The 20,556-nt window shown below is 37.0% G+C and overlaps 1 protein-coding gene across 7 annotated transcripts in view; it reads left to right on the top strand.

Annotated features, from left to right (window-relative positions):
* USP6NL (USP6 N-terminal like) overlaps positions 1 to 20,556 on the top strand; it is a 110,627-nt gene that overhangs the window by 71,493 nt on the left and 18,578 nt on the right. For all 7 annotated transcript variants that reach the window (XM_030290418.4, XM_030290435.3, XM_030290430.4 and 4 more), the window contains 5 exons: positions 3,156 to 3,236; positions 11,390 to 11,497; positions 13,402 to 13,511; positions 15,749 to 15,797; positions 17,434 to 17,554. In XM_030290418.4, coding sequence (XP_030146278.3) covers positions 3,156 to 3,236; positions 11,390 to 11,497; positions 13,402 to 13,511; positions 15,749 to 15,797; positions 17,434 to 17,554 — 469 coding nt within the window. The remainder of the gene's footprint in view (positions 1 to 3,155; positions 3,237 to 11,389; positions 11,498 to 13,401; positions 13,512 to 15,748; positions 15,798 to 17,433; positions 17,555 to 20,556) is intronic.

Here is a 20,556-nt window from a genome sequence, read left to right as displayed (position 1 = left end):
TTACATAAAAGGTTGATATACTTGTGAATTTGGAATCTGTTATCTGTTCTTCAGATAGAAAAAACCCTTAGGCTGGGATTTCTGGATGTGTATTTCTGTGTGTGTATTTTTGGTCATTATGCCTTTACTCTGCATTAACAGTAATAATTACTCATTTTGGTGCTTCATTACTTTGCTGCATATTTGATGCCTTAAATGCATCAAATCATTGTCCTACATTATGAACTGCTTAACCTTGAGATGGATCATCTAGCACATCTCAGATAAAACAAGGGGAGGAAAGATTTTCTGGAGGAGGAAAGGAGGCAGAGATCTGACCTCAGGACATCTGGAGTCTGTGTTTGACTCTGATTTTGAAGTTCTGTGAAATATTTTGTGAGTAATTTTCAGTTAGGTTTTGTCATTGGTTTACTTGATTATAAATTCATTGGGGAGCAGTTCAGCAAGTTCTGGTTTTGTGGAAGGTTTCTGCTGAAGCATTGCTTTAAGCCTCAGTCCCTGGCACATGTGCTCTCCAGGAAGGTGGAGTGCTGCACACGAGAGGGTGCTTGGCAACTTCATGATTTTTGTGCTTTCACTAATGCATTGTTTACTGACATGAGAGTAGGAAAGCAGCTCTGCTTCAATTAGGGATTCTGTTACTCCCAATGGCAAAAATGCTTCAAAGTGTAAAATTCATGCAGAAGACAGATAAATGGATTTTTTCCCCTTTTTTTTGGTGACAACTACATGGAACATGTCTGAAAGAGCAGTAGCAGCATCCCTCTGCTCTGCAATGAGCTGGCTCAGATCTGTCTGTGTTTTCAGTGTTGTACGTGTTAGATATAAAAGTGAACATAATTCAGACAGGGAAAGAAATAGCTAAAAGTTTTCAAGAACTGAACACAAAAATAATTGCTATTTTGACTACAGTAGCATCACTTGAGAATGGGTAAATTGACACAAAGACATAAAAGCTTGAACAAACATACAATAGAAGTGAGCGTCTGGTTCAAAAGACCGAAAATCTTGAAAGCAGATCAGACATACAAACAAAAAGATTGTAGAAGCAGATAGGATTTTATTTTTCTTACCAATTACATGAACAACCTGTTGAGGGCAGAGACCTTTCCTGGCTTCCTCTTATTCCTGCAGTATAAACTATGCCTAAAGAACAGCTGCTTGAAGAGATGTTAAAAATGCTGATTCCTTAAAGGGGCTGCAAGTGTGAAGGAGAATCAGAAGCGGTGTTGTGAAATCTTGGAAGCAATAGCTTTTCTAGCCTTCCCCTCTAAAAAGTCTTAAGAAATGTCCTTTTGAAAAAATGTAAAAGGCAGGTATTTGAGATATTGCCCAATACAGCCAGAACCTGAAGAGGAATATGGGCAGCAACATGAGTAGTTAGATAAGGTTGAAAGAGTAGAGGCACTTCTTTTCCCCATTACATTTTTATTCTTGTGTCAGGCTTACAGAGTTTGAATTCAAACAAAAAACAACTTGAAAATCCAAACCAACTTATTTCCAGGGCATTTTGTGGACCTGTCATAGTTGAGGTGGGCCTAAACTTCATCAAGTTATAATTCTGCTAATGCAGGACTTTGGGCCTCTGGATTAAAGAAGTTCAGGAAGTTAAAAAAGCCCATTTTATTGAATTGATAGCCGAGAAAGAATGCACAAATTCTGATGGGTAAAAGCTAGAAGTAAAATTAGGATTCTGTTGGGACAATAAATAATAATTTTCTTTTATATTTCCCTCAACATTTTTGATGCAATTGCCTTTATAAATACTTAATGAAAGTATTTATAACTATTCAGTATCCTGCAGAGCTTTAAAATTAAACTTTTACATTGTTACCAGATTGAATCACTGACCATATGAATATCCTTCCTGTCTTTATTAATCCCTGGATTTGAAATTAGAGGTAGACGGGCTGTCCTTTACAATAAAACTAAATACTTCTTTTATACTCAAGTCTGAATAGAAAGCAGTAGCCCCACACATACATTTTTCTGCTTTAACCTTTCCAGTCTGGATCTTCTGCTCCAAAGCTTTATGAGAGTTGAAAGAGTCTCATTGAAAACATGTAACAGTGCACAGTTAACTATTAACTTTGTAGTATAAGCAGAGATACTTTGCAAAATGTAAAACTGAGCTGTAAAAAGATGTGCTAAAAGTCTTATCAGTGGAGCTAACAAATGCAGATTTTTGGTTGTGTGGTACCAATGTGCCTTGAAATTCCAAGGGCTAAGATGGCTGATTTCAAGTGCTTGTTTGGTTCCCAAATTCAAGAAGTTAATGGCAACTCTGGCAGTATTTTCATAGACAGAAGGGCAGTCTCTAAGGTAGTAGGGCTGTACTTGCTAGACTACTTAATGTAAACATTTATTTTGAGAAGATGGGGTTTGTTTTGATCTAGATTCTCATTCTATCACCTTGTTACTGAAATATTCATGTCAGTAATAAAATTTAAGCTAATAAATCTTCAGAAAGAAATTTTTGATATTAAGTTACAGGGTAATTCAGATGAAAATGTGCCAGAATTCTTCAGGAGGAGAATTATGGCAAGGATTTCTAGCTTTTAATGTCTAAAAATTAAAGCTTACTCTCACTTCTGCTCCTGTGCTGTCGCTCTTGCATGTATTTGTTTTTGTTCATTTTTAACTTTGTGCCTTTTAAGAAAGGATGGTTTGTGTGATCACTTGCAAACAGAAGCTAATGATGTTCAGGGCAAGTCTGGGGAAAGAAGATAATTTCAGAGACAACTAACTTTAAGTGGCTTGCAGCAGAAATTATTTGCCTGAAAATTGAGTATAAAAACAAATGGAGTTTTGGTGGGTTTTTTTTTGTTTTTTTTTTTTTTGTTTGTTTGTTTTGTTTTGTTTTGTTTTTTGTAACTTTCCAAATATGTAAAAAAGAAACTTCTAGAAATCTTGTACTTAATCTCTTATAAAATACAATTTGTCCGTAGTGCTGAAAATAAGAGTTTCTGCTTGGTTTTTTGTTGGCTGTTTTTTTGGATGTTTTAAATGAACTGATGTTACCCTTTGCCATTCCCAGATGACTGAAAAAAATTAATAATGCTCTCTTAAACATTCTCTTGTTCTTTTTAGAAAAACATAGACAACTTTAAATGCATTTGTTTTGGAGATACTAAAAATTTCTAATTCCTTTTCAGCAAAAGAATCTTGAAATTGAAAGAACTACAAAATGGCTTAAGATGCTGAAAAGCTGGGAAAAATACAAGAATAGTGAAAAGGTAAAATTGTGCATGCTTTTGTCATTGGCTGTCATTTTGGAAAGAATGTATACCCTGAAATTAGATTGCCTGTGTATGATACCTGAAAAAAAACACCAAACCCCACAATGAAAGAATAAGGTTTTTTGTTCTTCCAAAATGCAATAATACCTAATAATCCAATAGTAATTACCCCATAAAACTGGTGATCAAATGCAAGGAATTGTGTTCATGTGTGCAGAATAATCTGTGGACAGAGTGGGTCATGTCAGGTGTGCCATTAAGTGCTAAATATTTTACTTGCTTTTAAAACTAGGTGGGGACTTCCATGTGAACAGTTTATTTGCTGGAATTGTGGTCTTGGTCATCTTAAAATTATGGAAGAATTTCAGCTGGAAAAAAATTCGCTGAAGAAGCTGTATTCCCAGCACTGGGCTGTGGGAGGGGTTTCATAGCTGGTCTTGTTACTGTTTGGTGAATAATGCACAGAATCCCAAATTCAGATTCCGTCTTCTCTTCAGCACAGTTTAAGACTTGTGTTAAGCTGTGTTAACACAGGACAGTTTAACAAAAGCTGTCTTTGCATTTTCTGTTGGGTCTTCTGATGGCATAGCTCAGAATCTAGAAAGTCCATTTTCTTAAAATATTATGTGCATGCATGAAAAATAATTACTTGTTCCCAAAGTTTTCTTATAATCCTACTTTTTGTCCTGCCATTTTCTCTGGGAGAAGAAATTAGGGGTCTTAACTGTTGTGACTTTGTTTCTTTGTTTTGTTAATGTAGCAGTAAGGAGATTTTAAGACCAAATATGTTCCCAAGTCAAAGGGACAATAAAAAACCTCTATAACAGCTGTTTTGTTTGCAAAGAGAATGTTAAATGTGACCTTTCAGGTAACACAATAACCATGTGTCATCTAAGCAGCAGTGGTTGTGCTCTTCAGCCACTGGTGACCTCAGTCCACGAGATACTGACTTAAATAAATAATCCTCTCTTCACCAGGCATGCAGAAGGTCTGGCAGATCAGCTGAGCAGAAAGAGCTTCAGTTCATGTAACAAATTATAGACTGAACTATAAATAGGGGCCGGAATAATTCAATATGTTCATAAAGGGATGAACGTCACTTGAGGCTAGGAAAAATTTTCACTCATTGTGGAACTCTAGTGAAGCATATGAGGTTTAAAAAACAAGGGTGTTTTCCTTTTCTATCTCACATTTTATGTGCTTAGTCAACCAGAAGATACAGAATAAAGAATCAGCTGCCTGCTTCTCCTGAGCACCCAGTTGAAAGCCAGACATTATTTGTCACTGCTCTTTATGGAAAGCCTGACCATGTTCTCAGAACCATGCAAAACTCACAATTAAAGGCAGCTTTTATCTGTGTGTTGGAAGAATGCACCAGCTTTCCAAGCTCACATTCTTGAAACATGGAAGGGAGTAGTTGCAGGAACAGTTCCTGAGTCTTATTTTCTGTCTTCACTTGACTGGATAAAGTGGTTAATGTTAGAGGAACAAATTGCTAAAGAAAATGAACAGCCTGTGTGTTACAAGACTCACATCACCTGACACTGCCATGGTTTCTGTGCAGTCAGGCTGCTCCTGAAATGAATGTTCTTTAGAAACAGCACTGAAGGGAACATTGCAGCAACAACAACAGTAACAATGTTATAGGATTATAGATTATAATTAGCTTGTTTTTGGAAAATGGCACATTTGAGACATGACTGTGCTATTAAGTAGGTAGGAAGGGAGACTGAGAGAAAGTGATGGTCCCAGGTATACAGCAGGTATATACAAAATACAAGACTTTGGACAGCCTGTTTGTGATGAGCCTTCATAATATACAGCAAAGAGAGCTTTGCCATGAAGGAATCTGTTCATTCTGTACACATACTGTAAATGAATCCATATATTGGATTCTGTTATCCCAAACTGTTATATGCTTAATTGCAAACTACAGTTTTCATTCAGTACTCTTGCAGAGCTGCCTATAGACTGCGTCTCAACTTTTTTTTTTCTGTCATAATTTCCCAAAGAAAATTAATGAGAAAACATTAGCACAGTGGTGGGTGGGTGTGTGCATTTGAGATACTTCACTTTACATCTTCTCCTCATCTTGACTGCTGAAGAATATATATATACATATATATACAAGAATAGATATATATATTCATAGATAGATATAGAATAGAGTAGATAGATATAGAATATATATATATATACACACACAAGAATAGATAAAAGAAATAGATGAGGCATTTGGAAACTCCACACTGTTTTCCCATTAGAACTCTTGTGCTAAACCTTGTAAAAAAGATGAGGTGGGGAATAGAGATTAGGAATGTATGCCTATGAGGAACTGGAAAAAGATGGAAGAATTGTCATATTGAGACCAGAAATGTGTCAGGCTCTACAATATTTGGGTAATTTAATAGAGGTAGTAAAGTATGATATAATGAAGTGAGCCCATGTACAGCTCCATAACAGTGTAGAATCACAGAATCATGGAATGGCCTGGGTGGAAGGGACCTTCTTGATCATAGAGTTCCAGCCCCCTGCTGTGGGCAGGGCCACCTTCCTCAGAGCCCCATCCAGCCTGGCCTTGAACACTTGCTTGGATGTGGCAGCCACAGCTTCTCTGGGAAGCTGTGCTGTGGTCTCACCACCCTCACAGGGAAGAATTTCTTCCTTATATAGCAGGTTTTCTTGTTGCCTTTATATCCTTGGCCAGATTTAATCTCACCAGGACTTCAGCTTTCTTAACTAATCCCTGGCTGCTTGGATGGTCTCTCTGTATTCCTCCAAACTGCCTGTCCTTGCTTCCCCCCATGGGCTTCCTTTTTCTGTTTGAGATTGCCCAGGCGCTTCTGTTCATTCATAAAGGCCTCCTGGTGCTTTTGTGTGACTCGCTCTTTGTGTATAAAACTCCTTGATTCCTGTGTGGTTGTTTAGGCATTTCTTTCAGTGGAGTTTTCATGGTTCTTACAGATAGCACTTTGAAGTGTGTAACTGCCCTTGTGTCTTTGCTTGATTGATATTTGTCAGAATAAAACTTTCATCTCCCCATCAGTCATTTCTTATGCAGGAAGTGTCACAGAGCAGCAAAGTTTGTATTTCAGCGTGGTCCTTCTCTAGTTTGTGCTCTTATTTCCTATTTGTATTCTACTGCTTAGTAGTTCAGGGTACAATCAGCCACCCACAGATAGTAAATCCTTCCTGGCTTAGTATGATCATAACTTTCAGGAAAGATTAAATAAAACTGTTATATGTTGTATTCCCATTTGAGTATTTCCACCAAAGTATTTCTGTCTTTCCCTGTCTGCCTTCATCTATCTGTGATTGAAGTTGCCTAAATTGAAGGGGAAAGGAAGAAGAGAAACAATCAGGGTAGCTGCCATTTCCAGCTGTTCTGGCATTCACACACAGTATAATAATCAAGTCTCCAGTTCGTTTGGAGTCTGAACACAGAGCCCTAATGAAGAACCCTCTTTGCATTCCTGAGATTTTTGAATGAGATGGAGCAACTCTTCTGTTTGCACTTTTTCTTCCTTTTATGCAACCCACAGAAGCTGAAGAACCTCTAAAGGCAGCAGCCTTTATAAATATATTATCTTTTCATTATAAATATACTTTCTTGTGAGACTTTAGATTTTAATTCTTATGCTTCTCATCACAGATTCTTTTCGAGGTGGCAGAGTCCCTTTGCTACTTGTGCAGCTCTGCCTGACAGCTGGGAAAGTTTTGTTTTCAAGAAAACCAGCTTTATATCTTGCAGGAGCAATGATGCCAGTTGCCACTCCTCAAGCCAGTGCTGTGTGACAGTGGCCTCATTTTGCTTTCCAAAAACCAGTTGGGTTTGTGAGCTGGAGAGATGGGGGCCAGGCAAGGAAGGGGAGGTTGTATGTTTTCCAGGTGTTTTTACATGTTGGATATTATGGCCTTCATGATAGCTAATTTTTTTTGTCCTCTTACTTTATAAGGGTTTTATTTCATTCTGTATATTCAGTGTATTTATTGGTCCAATTTGTTTTTGCCTGAGAAGCTCCCTTGAATTCCCAAGTGATAAGGCCTCATTTAGTGTCAGTTTCTCCTACCTACTTCAGGATTAACCATCTAATTAATAATTGCAAGAATTTGACTGCTCTCCTTGGCTGAATATCAGCTTAGATGTGCTACAGAACCTGTAAAAAACTGTATTTTTGTGTATCCTGTGTTCATATGTATTGAGGATCACTTTCTTTTTTCTATGTCCTGTGCTGATGGAAACATCCCAGATCCCATAACCCCATTCTTTAAATGATGAGTATTTTCATAGCTGTGTCTTTTTATCTGAACTCTGAGTTATTTATTTGTGCTTTGTTTTGAGCAATTACCTTAAGAAAGCCTTAATCTGCAGAAATTATTTAAAACTACTCAGTATTTCACCTTCCCAGAAGCAGAAGAAAAAAGTAACTTCCTGAATTTTCTACTTTCTCTTTTGATTATTAATTTGGAGAGAGCAGGAAATTAGATGAGAGCTCTGCAAGTATATAGATACAAGCAGCATTTCTCAGCAGATTTTTTACCTGGCATTACATAAGGACGTGAAAGACAGCAGAGGGCACTAGCATGGTGCTTATGGGCAAGACATTCAGCAGCTAATAATCAGGGTGCTCATTTATATTTTCTTTAACTGTTTGGGAACTGAATGATTATCAGAAATTAATTTTGCAGTCAAGTGTGTGTGAGTTCCCCCCCACTCCCCAAGATGCAGCACAGCTGTGTCATTTCCACAAAACTGCAGAACTGCACAGGGTCACAGAAAGGTTGGGGTTGGAAGGGGCCTCTGGAGGTCACCTGGTCCTGCACCTGCTCGAGCAGGGCCACCTCCAGCTGCCCAGGACCATGTCCTGATGGCTTTTGAGATTTCCAAGATTGGAGACACCACAACCTGACTGGGTGACCTGTGCCAGTGCTCTGTCACCCTCACAGTGAAAAAATGTTTCCTCATGTTCAAAGGGAATCTTGAGTGTTTCAGATTGTGCCCATTGCCTCTGGTTGTGTGACTAGGCACCACTGAACAGAGCTTGGCTCCATCCTTTTTGCACTCTCCCTTCAGGATGGTGCTACAGCCAAATTGATAAGATCCCCCTGAGCCTTCTTTGCTCCTGGCTAAACAGTCTCAGCCCTCTCAGCCTCTCCTCATGGTAGGGGTGGTCAAGTCTCATCATCTCTGTAGCTCTTTGCAATGTGTCCATGTCTGTCTTGTGCTGAGAACTGAACTCACTGTGCTGAGCAGAGGGAAAGGATCTCCTCCCTCATCCTGCTGGGAATAGTTTTGCCTGGTGCAGCCCGGGATACCACTGGTCATCTTTGCTTCAAGGGCATTGCCCCAGCTCCTGCTCAACTTGGTGTCCACCAGGACCCCCAGATCCTTTTCTTCTGAGCTCTTTTCTGGCTGGTGGCCCCTGGAATGTTCTGGTGCCTGGGGTTGTTCCTTCCCAGGTGCAGGACTTTGCACCTCTCCTTGTTGAACTCTGAGATTTCTGGCAGCCCATTTCTCCAGCTTGTTAACATCACTCTGGATGGCAGCACAGCCTTCTTGGTGTATCAGCCACTCCTCTCAGTTTTCCATTGGATATGAAATTTTTCACACTCATTTCCATGTTCTTACTTGTGTACTGGAGCCCATGCCATGACTGAGTGACATTTCTCTCTTCTGTATCAGATGGTGAAAAGTTTTGGTCTTGTGTTCTGCTGAGTCTGTAGGCAGGTTCTGGTAATAACTTGGGATAACTGAGAGCTTTTTCTCTGCCTCAATAAAAGAATAGATGGAACAGCAGAGTCAGTTGAACACAGATCTAAAATGGTTTGCAAGAAGCTGTGAGAGTTATTTGGGTTATTCTGTCAGGCAGTGCAACAGTTCAGAGCTTAGCTACTAAAAATCTTTGCTTTCCTCCTTTTTTTTTTTTTTGTGCATAGCTGTAGTTGGCTGATGAAACTGTTCACCTCTCTGTGCTTTCTGCTCTTTTAAAGTTATATTTGCAACTCATTTTTCAAACTTTTCTGTGAAAAGTGCTTCCACAGTTCTCTGTCTCAGCTTTTACTTACTGCTTTAAGGGCTCTTTAGCATTTGGCTGTTTCAATCCAGGCAGTGCAGAAGATGGGAAAATTGTAAATGCCATGGACTCCTCTGAATCTGGAGATTCTTCTCCTTCAGTTTTATTTTCCAAAAAACCCTGAACAACTCCACAATTTGGATGGATGGTTTGCATTGTTTTAATTCTCTTTGGATAAGAAGCTATTTTTAAAAAGGGTTATTTCTGGCCTTCTATATCTACCTGACCTTCTCCCAAAACATTAATTTATACAACAGCAGTAGTCTTGAGAATGTATTCTTCAACCAGTTGTCTTCATTAATAAGGTTTTGTTCTTTGAGACGTTTGAAAATCAGTTAAAAAACTATAGTTAGCTGACAAAAATGTTTGTTGTGAAGGTGCTCTGTTGCTGGACATGGGTCTGAGGAATAAAACTACCTGTCACTGAAGACATAAATCACTGCATTTTTTTTCCCCATAGTTTTCTTCCAAATTTCCAGAAAAGATATTGCAAATTTGGCTCATTCTGCTTTCCAGTAGACAGGCTAATCTCTTCCTAGGATGACTTCACTGCAGTTGGGGGTATTTGACGTTCAAAAGACTAAATTTTCTTCTCTCCTACAAGCAGGTACCCTTGTGTCTGGGTTGACACACACTGAAATCCTGTGTAACCTGAGCTCAGGGGTATCTACTGTAGAGAAGGCTGCTTTGGAGCTCTGTATGTTCTTCATCTTTACAGGAGAAGCTCTACTGGCAGAGCTGTGCTCACACTGCAAGTGTTGCAGCTTTAGCATTCTTTATATTAATGCAGCAAAGTTTTCTTTATGAAGCACAACATTTTTTTTTTTGTGTGTGGTCAGCCTCCAGGATGGCTGTTGTATCTTATAAAAGTTCATTTTTCATTTGAAAAAGGAACAAGGGAAGAAACTCATAACCTTACTTGTGCAAGAGTTACAGATCCTGGAAGCCAGACACAAATCCTTGTTGGCATTAAAGACACCTTTAAAGAGCTGATACATTCCAAATGGCAGGAGGTTTGGAAATATACTGCAATGAGAGTTTCATTAATTTCCCAAAACTGGAGATGTGAAATACGTGAAAAGAAAAACAATCTTGTCTTTGAGGAGGACATTGCTTTTAAAATATTTCTTGCTGCAAACATAACTTTTATAAAAATGTTTAAAGGAAGCGGTAGCTTTGTCAACTGAAATTTTTAAGGTCTAACTTCATTGTAGCATAAACATGAAGAAAAAATCTGAGAGCAGTTGTGTGTGGTTTGTTCTCTTTTAAACCTGTCTCCCTGTGTAATCATTAAAATAATGGTAAAAACATAACTTCAGAAAGGTTCATTTTCTGTGTCACAGTTGTCTTTTTAATTTTCCTTGTCTTAGATACGTCTTCAAAAGAGGATAACAACTTTTTATGTTCTTTTGTTGGTTTTTTGTAAATGTTTTAATATGTATGTAGGAGATTGATTATTAGTTTAGAAATAGAATGTGAAATCTGTTAGCTTTAGAAATGGCATATTCTGGTTTTTTATGATCTCACAAAAGGTTTGTTTCCTTGCATAATAGATTTGAGCATACTGTTGCAGTTTTAGAAGAATTCAAAAGTCAGTTCTGCTTTTGGGTTTTTACTGATAATTTTTAAAGCTTTGTGATTTTGCTGCTTGATTTCTTTGCTATTTCTATTTATAGACTGTAATTACAGTGAGTTATTTGTGGCTTATCTTGAAATAGTGATGCTAAGAATCTGATTTTTCGGATCTAAATTACAAAATTTGCTGAGCACAGGTGATACAATTTTGACAAACCTTCCTACATGCAAAAGTCCTGGCTTGAAAACATCACCTGGGATGGTTTGGCCTGTGTGACTGTTTTGTCCCTGAGCCTCTGGATTCTGTCAAGAGGTCCCAAATGGCACTGCTGGACATGTTGTTCAAAACACACTGAAACACTTTGTCCGTGGCAGGTCATCTCTTTCTAAAGTGCTCAGTGTAATTCCATTTTTCTCTTCAGCATGTTGTGCATCACTATTCATTTTATTCAGAGCTTTGTAAATTGTGCTGCATTTTTACCTTCTTTCCTTTTTTTGCAGTTTCATAGGAGAATTTATAAAGGGATCCCACTGCAGTTGAGAGGGCAAGTCTGGTCTTTGTTGCTTGATGTTCCAAAGATGAAAGAAGAAATGAAAGACTTTTATAATGTGAGTTTGTAGAATTTCTACTTAATATTAATTTTAAAATATCCGATACTAAAGCTACAGACTTTATTAAGCCTTTGTTGTTATGCAATGTTAAAAAAAATAAATTAGATATTACATTGCAATCTATTGCTTATTTTAGCTAGGAAAAAGGCTGTGTATTCAAAAGCTGAGCTGAGATTGAGTCTGAGTAGATGAGGATTCTTATGAAAGAAGATGTGTGTTGGTATTGATGTTATTTTAATTTTGGTGCCTGTTACCTTCCTCATATTTCTTGCTCTTTAGTCTAATAGGCTGCTTTTCCTGATTATTATATTTTAAGTTCCTCAATAAGACTAGTGGGAGAGCCAAAAGAGGTAACAACAGGTTATGCTGAATAATGTAGTTGTGAGAAAGATTGCCAAGTAAAATTAGAAGCATTTAAAAATAGGTGAAATAATTTTCAGGAATTATTAATGTCATCTAATTCTCAATGCAAAACAAAGAAACGTTTGTAGTTCAGATACAGAAGTAGAAGGAGTTTCTCCCATCATTATGTGATTTGTGTTATACTCATCTTGCTGCTCTTTATTTTCCTGTTTCCTGAAGTGATTAACACTGCTCACTGCAAGTATCACTTACAAACTGCACACCTTAAAATTAGAAGAATAATACACATTTATTGTAGGTCAAATAACTTCTTTCAGTTCGCTTTGCAGGGGAAATTCCAGTTCTTAACCTTCTGTCCTTCCTGTTTCTCACAATTTTGGTTCCTTTCTGTTCTCTCGCATGTGAAGCTCCCATGATTGCGAGGGCTTAGGCTGTTTCTCTTCCTATATTCCATCAAATCATAGGTGTTTAAAACTAGAAATTTTCCCTTTGCTGCTTTTCTGTCTGTCTAGGGAACAAATCAGTCTGGGTGTTCAGTTTAAATTGTACTGAAAGGTGCACATAGCTGCAATTGTGGTTAGTGTTGTGTTGGTTCAATGACTTACAAGTAATTCCTCACGTGCCTAAAGCTTCTGGTTGTGTTCAACACTTGATGTATGTTACTGTTCCCTGTTTGATTCCCAAAAATGTTAGCATTTTTGACTTTACTCTTGTTTGCTTGCAACCAGAGTCTGTAGAGTTTTGCCTTTTGATTGTCTGTGGTATTCTCTAATAGTCAGAAATAATGTTTTAAAAATACCATATTGAATCCAGGGTCTTGTAAACTCAACTTTTACGGACAGAAGTGAGAATAAATGAATGAGAGTCAAGAGAAAATTATTTTAAGTGCAAAAAATAAGGTGTCAGTCTAAACCTGTGCAGGTTTCATAAGTATTCAATTACAAAAATGGATTTAATTATAAAACACTAAAGCAAGTGCTAAAGTAGACATATTCTACAGCTAAAGTAGCTTAGAACAGAAAGAGAAAATTACTAGAGAAATGTCCATTATCTATATTTAAGTAGTAACTGGCAGCTATGTAGCTATTACTTCTGCTAGAGAAAAAGACTGGAAAAGTATGAAAGCCACACTAAATCATTTGCTTAAAGCCTAGTCTAGAGCATTTGCATTTCAGGATCTTGTTCCTTAGTAGCAAAATTTATTTTCTTTCTCTAGTGCTGTGCCTGCCTCAGAAATGACAACAAGAAATTTAAAATGCTGAAGCAGCCTTAAATATGAGTCGTGAATGATGTGTCAAAAAATGTGTATTATAGGATTGGTCTTTCTACATCTTTACTCTGTGGCTGTTTCTGACTCATAGAATTTGTACATGTATATGCTTATTTTGGAAGTTAAAACTGTTAATCTTGTGAGTTGCTATTCTGTATTGTTTTAAATCACATGATGGCAATTAATTCGACACATCTGTACAGTCAGGCAGGTTTCTGCTTTTTTAGAGTTCACATTTTTAAACTTCTGTTCTTTGCTGTACTCCCAGAAATTGAAGTATCAAGCACGAGGGTCTTCTCCAGACATTCGGCAAATTGACCTTGATGTGAACCGCACGTACCGAGACAACATCATGTTCCGGGACAGATACGGTGTGAAGTGAGTAAACTTTCTACTTAAAAAGAGATTTTAGCCTTCCTTTGGATTCTGTATTCTTCTCCCATTATCTAATTCAGAACCAAATAAAGCAGTATTTTTGTATGTGAGCATTTAATTATTTACAACTATAGGCCACAGTGCTTTTGGATTTCTTCAAAATGTTTTGTTTTTTTTTTTTTTTTTTGCTGCCACTAGAGGAGGACTATTAGGCAGCTGTCATCTTTAAAAATGCTTAATAGTGAAAAAAAGTGGGGATGCAAACATCAGTATTGTTGCTCGCTTGCAGCATCAGCACCCTGCTGAGAAGAGGGTATTTTTCCCCTTCTGTCTCTGTATTAGTTCCGTTTTTAATCTCCTTTTCTTGCCAAGGCAGATTTTGTGGTGGTCTGCTGTTCTTAAAAAATGGTATTTAGAGCTATGGGTTTTAATGTGATCATAAAATAATCATTTTATTACATTATTATTCTAGATATTTTTGTGGAAAAATCCTGAATCAGGGGAATTTCTCAGATGGCTGTAAGGAAGGAGCACAGAGCAGAGATTCTCAGGCTGAGGTGGTTCTGTGCAGCCAGTGCAGTTCTGATCCATTTGTGCAGGGCTGGCAGTGCCTGTGCTGCTTGTGCCTCTCTTCCTTCTGTGCACACATTTTAGATGTCAGCAGAAGCCCATTGCCTCTTAAGTTTGGGGTTAACACAAGCAGAGCCAGCTCCAGTCCCTTTGGCTGGTACTGTAACCACCCCCTCAGAGTCCACAGGAAAGCCTTTGGCTGCCTAAAGCAATTTCACACTTGGAATAGATCTTGGAATTACTGTACATATATTATGCATTTCCAGCAATGCCTCCATGAAAAATTCAGAAATCATTTCACATAGCAATGAAATAAAATCCCCATGGTAAGTCAATTGCTTGTTTGACTTTTAAGCAGACTGTATGTCTTTGAAAGTTCATTCTTTTACAGGTCTTCAGTACTACCATCTAGTGTAAATAATACTGAAATCACTGTTATTCTGTGTATGGAACTGTGAATGAGATTGAGCTCCTTTGCTCAGTTTCACGTGGTCAGCTGAGGGTACAGGAGGTTCCTGTGTTCACTGGGGACCTGTTAGTTTGTCATTGTAAAATGAGGCTCCAACTTAATGTCTAGTACCTTATAACACTTTGGTTACTCAAGAATGGCTAAACTTCAGTTCTTAAAGCAAAATGCCACAATACAGGTGTTTTGATAAAATTCTCCTATTTTAAAGTATAAAGTTTAACGTATAAATCCTCTTCTCAAAAGAAAATAAGCACCTTCTGGCTTATGCTTGCTTTTATTTAGCCTGCTAATATCTCTTTCCATTCATTGATTAGTGACAGGGAGAAAATTTCACTGTACAGAAAAAGGGCAATATGCAAAACTCTGCTGTTAAATTTTTGCAGTTTTACTTGTAGATGAAAGGAGGCATTCAGGTATCCAGATTCTCTCCTGAACATGTGACAAAAAGTAGCTGTGAGTTTAAAAGTAGATTATGAGAGCTCTCCACTGTTACTTTCATACACAGCTTGGAAAGAGAGGAGTTGTGCTGGTGTTGTTTGGGGGTTTTTGTCTGGCTACCTTCACAAGTTACACTGTTTTACAGAAAGCAAGGGACCTCTACAAATCTCTCTGTAATTCTAGCTCTGAAGTACCCAGAGATCAACAGAGGGCTGAGCACAGGATGCTGGGCCAGAGTTAATATTGTTTTTCTTCAGTTTGACAGTAGCAGTCACTAGAGCAAACTTTAATTTCAGTGCCAAGATTAAGACACCTTTGTGGCTGCTTTGTGTATTTCACATCTTCACTTCTACATCTCTGTTTGGAATCAGTAACAGCTGTTAGTGTTCTGCAAGCACAGAAAACAGGTTTGGGGAGTTTAAATTTTGGCATTCAGAATAAATCAGTGTTTCAAATGTCACCCATGCAATGTTTCACTTTACCTGTCTGTAAGAGTGATGATGTGCCACCACTCTCTTCTAAAGTATATTGGTAATTTTTGAAACATTTCAACATGTAAAACATCATAAAGGTGCTAATTACAAAACAGGCTTGAAATCAGAAGCACTTATCATTGTGAAGTGTGGTTTATCCTGTTCTTTAGTGCTAGACAAGTTAAATTGGGAAAACATGTTTCCAAAATGCAGTTCACTACTTCTATGTTTTTCTGTTTTTACAAAATATAATACTATAGTATTTTCATTTTCTGCTCTTATTTCTCCAGGCAACAATCTTTGTTCCATATTTTAGCTGCATATTCCATATATAATACGGTAAGATGTGTTCCTTCACACTTAAATCTGGTTTCTCTAAATGTGCTGTAAGATAATAACTTGCATTTCTTTCTCCCTAAAAAAAAAACCAACAAACATTTCAGAGACCTTTGGAAGTACATAGAAAAAAAATTATTTGTTGACATATTTTGAGCTGAAGTTAAAATAAAGCACTTGAATTATGAGTTTTATTGGACAACCTGAACTATGCTTACAGTTTGTAATAAGAATAATTAATTTGTGTTGTGCTGGAGTGTTATGTGACTGATATTTTCCCCCACTATATTATCTGCATCCCTTTCATTTGAATGATGGGGAGGAAAATTCTGCAGAAAGATGCATGTTGGAGTCCACAGGTGTATTTCATAACCTGAAAGGTTTTAAAAATTTGGAATTAGTTTAAAAGGTTGCATCTTCTTTACATAAGTGCTTGGTCTTGGCTGCAGTCCTGAATGGGATTTATTAGAATGGGGTTTCCAGACTATATCATAAGGGTTAGAAGCTTATGTATTTTGTAATGTCTTTTGGCTGTACCTAAAAATAAAAGAAAAAGAAGTGCCTTCATGTCCACATTTAACTGGGGTTTTAATGCACTGTCCCCTCATTCCCTGGGCCCATTTTGAGCATTTCTGTACATCTTCCATTTTAAATCCACTAGCAACTCCCTAGAAGTCAATATAAAATATGTTAACTTTAGAAGAGGAAAGAGAAATTAAAGCATGTACTTGAATTAAATACTGGATTGTTTGGATTTTTTTCAAAGTTCTAGGAAATGTAACCTTTCTGTCTGACCTTTTCTACCTCGTATAAAATATTGGACTGGTATTTTCAAGTTGCATGAATAATTATTTTTAAAATCAATCATCAGAGTGTAATGATGAGAATATTATAGTGAAGTTTTTATTTTGCACTTCTTCTTGTATTTTTCCTCTTAATGTATAGCAGTTCTTATGCTTTGGTTTTATCTCTAGAACAAAGTTGTGCTAGGAACTTGTAAACCTGAAAAACCCTCCTCAACAATTGCGTAATTGTCCTTACAAATACTTTATTGATGGGGTTATCTTTGCAGCTGAATGATAGTGACAGCTGGTTCCTGCCATAAAATTCAAAATTAATAGCAGAGGAAGTACTCAAGTTAAGTTTTGGAACAATAATTTTTTCTTTGGGTTTATTACAGTTGCTTGCTATTGGGCTGCTAAACTTGAGCAAGTTTATAGTTACAAGTCACTCTTTTAAAATCCTGTGTTTATCTGATGGTGCCCTGACTGTAAACAAGAATAAAGCCAGATATTCTCACCCTCCATAAAACCCCAAAATTGCAACTAAATGAGAAATGCATATATTAGACAAAAATATGATACAGTAACTTGAAAATATTAGTACTGACCAAGGATTTCAGTAGTGAGTTTTAATGAGCAATCAATACCTCCAGGTTACTTTTCACTTGGAGGGTTTGTGCATCATCTCTTCTATCTATCAATATTTTTAATGTTTAAATACGAAGTGTGTTTGGTGGGAAGCTTTGCCATCAGGACAGGCATCATCTTTCCTCCACTAACTCAAGGAAAAACTAAAAGCTCATGTCTATGAAGCTTTTTTTCCCAGCATTTTAATATTTCCACTGTATGATTTTCAGGAAGTTGGATACTGTCAGGGAATGAGCCAGATCACAGCTTTGCTCCTGATGTTCATGAATGAAGAAGATGCCTTCTGGGCCTTGGTGAAACTTCTCTCTGGTCCAAAGCACGCTATGCATGGTATGGAGTTTCATGTCAGTGTATTTAGGTTTCAACCTATCCTATTTAAGCTGTAAATTATTTGAAAATGAAACTGTTCTGTTCTGATTGGTCAAAAATAAAACATAATGAGAGTTTTATACTTAGGGGAGGTATTGGATGTTACTGGAGCTCTCATCCATAAGAGAGAGTAATGGTTTTTATATGTGATATCTTTCAAATAGTTCTTAATGAAAATCAGATGGCTTCCTCTTCTCTTAGTCTCTCAGGGAATGTAACCAATTGAAAACTGGTTATGTAGACATCTATATAGTAATAAAATAGTAGTGGAAGCCTAATACAGAATGTGTTAAGTAATATTGCAGCTGTGCTGTCGTTTGGCAGAACAGGAATCTACAGTCAAAAATGGACTTGTGTCTAGGCATGAACTTCAGGCTTCTCAGTTTTATCTCTACCTCACACAGAATTTCCTGCTCTCATGGTATTGTTGCTCTTGTGTTATTGGTAGTTCTCTCTTAACATGCCAGATTTAGTATGATCTATGCATATTCCATGGCTGTTGGTATGAAAAAAGTCCAGGAATTCCAAAACTTTTGTGATGTTGTAGTTCTGGTGATTTAGAAACGCTGTGGTTCTTGGAAGTCTGAAAAACTAAATGTCATCTAGAACTTGGGCTTTTTAGCAAATTTCCAACAAGCTCTAGCTGCTTTTCCCTGCTGAAGAATTTCTCATTCTGAGATACCTTCCTTCCCAGGCTTTTAATTGTTCCTGGATGTTCTTCACCCCCAAAACAAAGGGATAGTTTATTATTTTGCTGTTTACAGTTCTGCAAAGCTATCAACTTGGTTGGAGGAAAAAAGTGTGATCTGATGTCAATGTCATAAATGAAATTTTGAATTCATCAAAGATCAAAAGATTTTCTTGAAGCTTTACACAATGATAACACAGACTGAAAGCATCTTACAAAAAAAATCTATAGATTTCATAATAATCTAAACCTGTGTAACTGCAGCCATGTAGAATATTGAGCTCCTCAAAGCTCACAGAAAATTCTTACTCTGGGGGAAGTAAGTTAAAAATCAGGTCCTTATTTTTTACCAAACCATGTGCATGATAAACAAGAGGATAAACACAGGTAGGTGAGTTGCTTGCGATGTTGCAGACCTCCCTCCTTCCCTCCTTTATTGCTGTCACACACCTGTCAAGTGATGGGAGAGGGAAGGAGGGAGCTTTGAGTAGCCCAAGGCTTGATGAGCTTCTCCACAGGGCATATGAACCATTGTGTCACAGCTTTATTATACACACTGAAACTGTTTTGGCAGTTCCTGTTAGGCAAGTTTGCATTTATAGAGGTTGATAAAACTTTAATTATAACTCATATGTTCCAAATTTATCATTTATTAAATGTTGCCAACTAGTCTAAGGTTCTGCTTTCAGCAGGTTGGACCAGATAATCTCCAGAAGTCCAGGAAACCTAGATTTCCTGGGATTCCTTGAATTTATATGTTTTAAATGTCACTGTACATCTGTAAATGTCACTGTAGATTCTGGAAAGGAAACTTTAAAGCTGACTTTACTGATGTCATATTATAGTTTGCACTTTCTATGTTCTTCTTTGGGGAAAGTAGCTTAAAGCCCTGTTTGTCAACTCTTTAAAGCTGAAGGAATTTCAGTTCCAAATTGCCAATATCCATGAAGAAAAACTTCTACAGTTGCACTTGATGCCACTGACCATCAGATAGTTCTCTGAAATGGGCATCTTCCTATGGAAATCATGGGAGTGGGCTAAGTAATTAAATTAGAATTATATTGGCAAGATTAGGATGGTTAAATGCTTCTCCCGACAGACGAGGTTTTTCATAGTTTTTTTTTTCAATTTTACCTGTAACACAGCAACCTGGAATACTTTTTGGGTGCAGCCCATTAGCCAGACTAATTTCTAGTATAGAAACTACTTGAAATCAAGAGATTAATTTGTCCCCTCTGGTATTTCATATTGTATGGAAGATGTAAAGTCTCTAAATGATAAAATGCAGACAATCTGACCCTGAAAATTATCTGCTTTTTTGGAAGTTTTTTTCCATTGATCGTTCTTAAAAATTCAAGATAATGAGTTGGTGTATGTTAATGTGAAAGAGCAGCCTTGTGTGGAAAAAGAACCTTTATTGTTATTGTTGATGGCTAATTAGCTTTGATGTAGTCACTGTTCACAAAAAGAAAAACACCAAATGCCTTGCCTGTGTTATTGAAATTTCCTAATATGCAACCTGACATTTAAGTATTGTAGAATTTGCATTTGTATCTATGAAATACTAAACCTGTGTGAATCTGAGGTAGTAAATCTTGTGTCTTAGTGACTGTGCACTGAATTGCACAATTGGTAACAACAAAGGCTTTGTTTTTTGGTTTGGGACTTTAGTCACTTTTTTTTTTTTTTTTTTAAAGTTGCATACCTACTATGGGTCTGTACTTATTCTTCCAGTTTTTATCCTGCTTAAAATATGTTGGAGTTTTTTTAAAACTAACTCTGCTGATACCTCAGCTGGGAAGGGGTCTTAGAGTTTTCCATGTGTAATGACTAAAATAATTAGATGGGTTTTTTAAAGCCCTTTGTTTCAGTTGTGTGAGCTCAAAGTCTTTACTTATAGGATATAATCATGATATTTGTCTTGCTAGAATATCACTCTTGTCTTTTTTTATGGTCTTTTCTTCAATGCAGACAGTTCTAGTAGATACCTGTGCTCTTTGCCCTTCTATAATGAATTTTCTGGGCTATAATTTCAATTTTAGTGGGTGAGGGTTGGGATTCTTTGTTTTGGTTTTCTTTTAAAGAATAATTATAAATGTGGTTTCCACATTATCTTTTGACTAATGTAGGACTGATGGATCTACTGTCATTTGTCATTTTGATCTAATAATTGTCAGTAAGGGAATGTATTGATTGTAGCTATTTAGGCAAGGTGTGGGCATATCTGTATAGAGACAATATCAAAATATTGTTATGAATATCTCTTCAGATCCAG

Source organism: Taeniopygia guttata, chromosome 1A, assembly GCF_048771995.1.
Source record: "Taeniopygia guttata chromosome 1A, bTaeGut7.mat, whole genome shotgun sequence".
Taxonomy (NCBI): domain Eukaryota; kingdom Metazoa; phylum Chordata; class Aves; order Passeriformes; family Estrildidae; genus Taeniopygia; species Taeniopygia guttata.
Note: the sequence above shows the minus strand (reverse complement) of the source record. Positions and strands in the feature narration are given on the sequence as shown.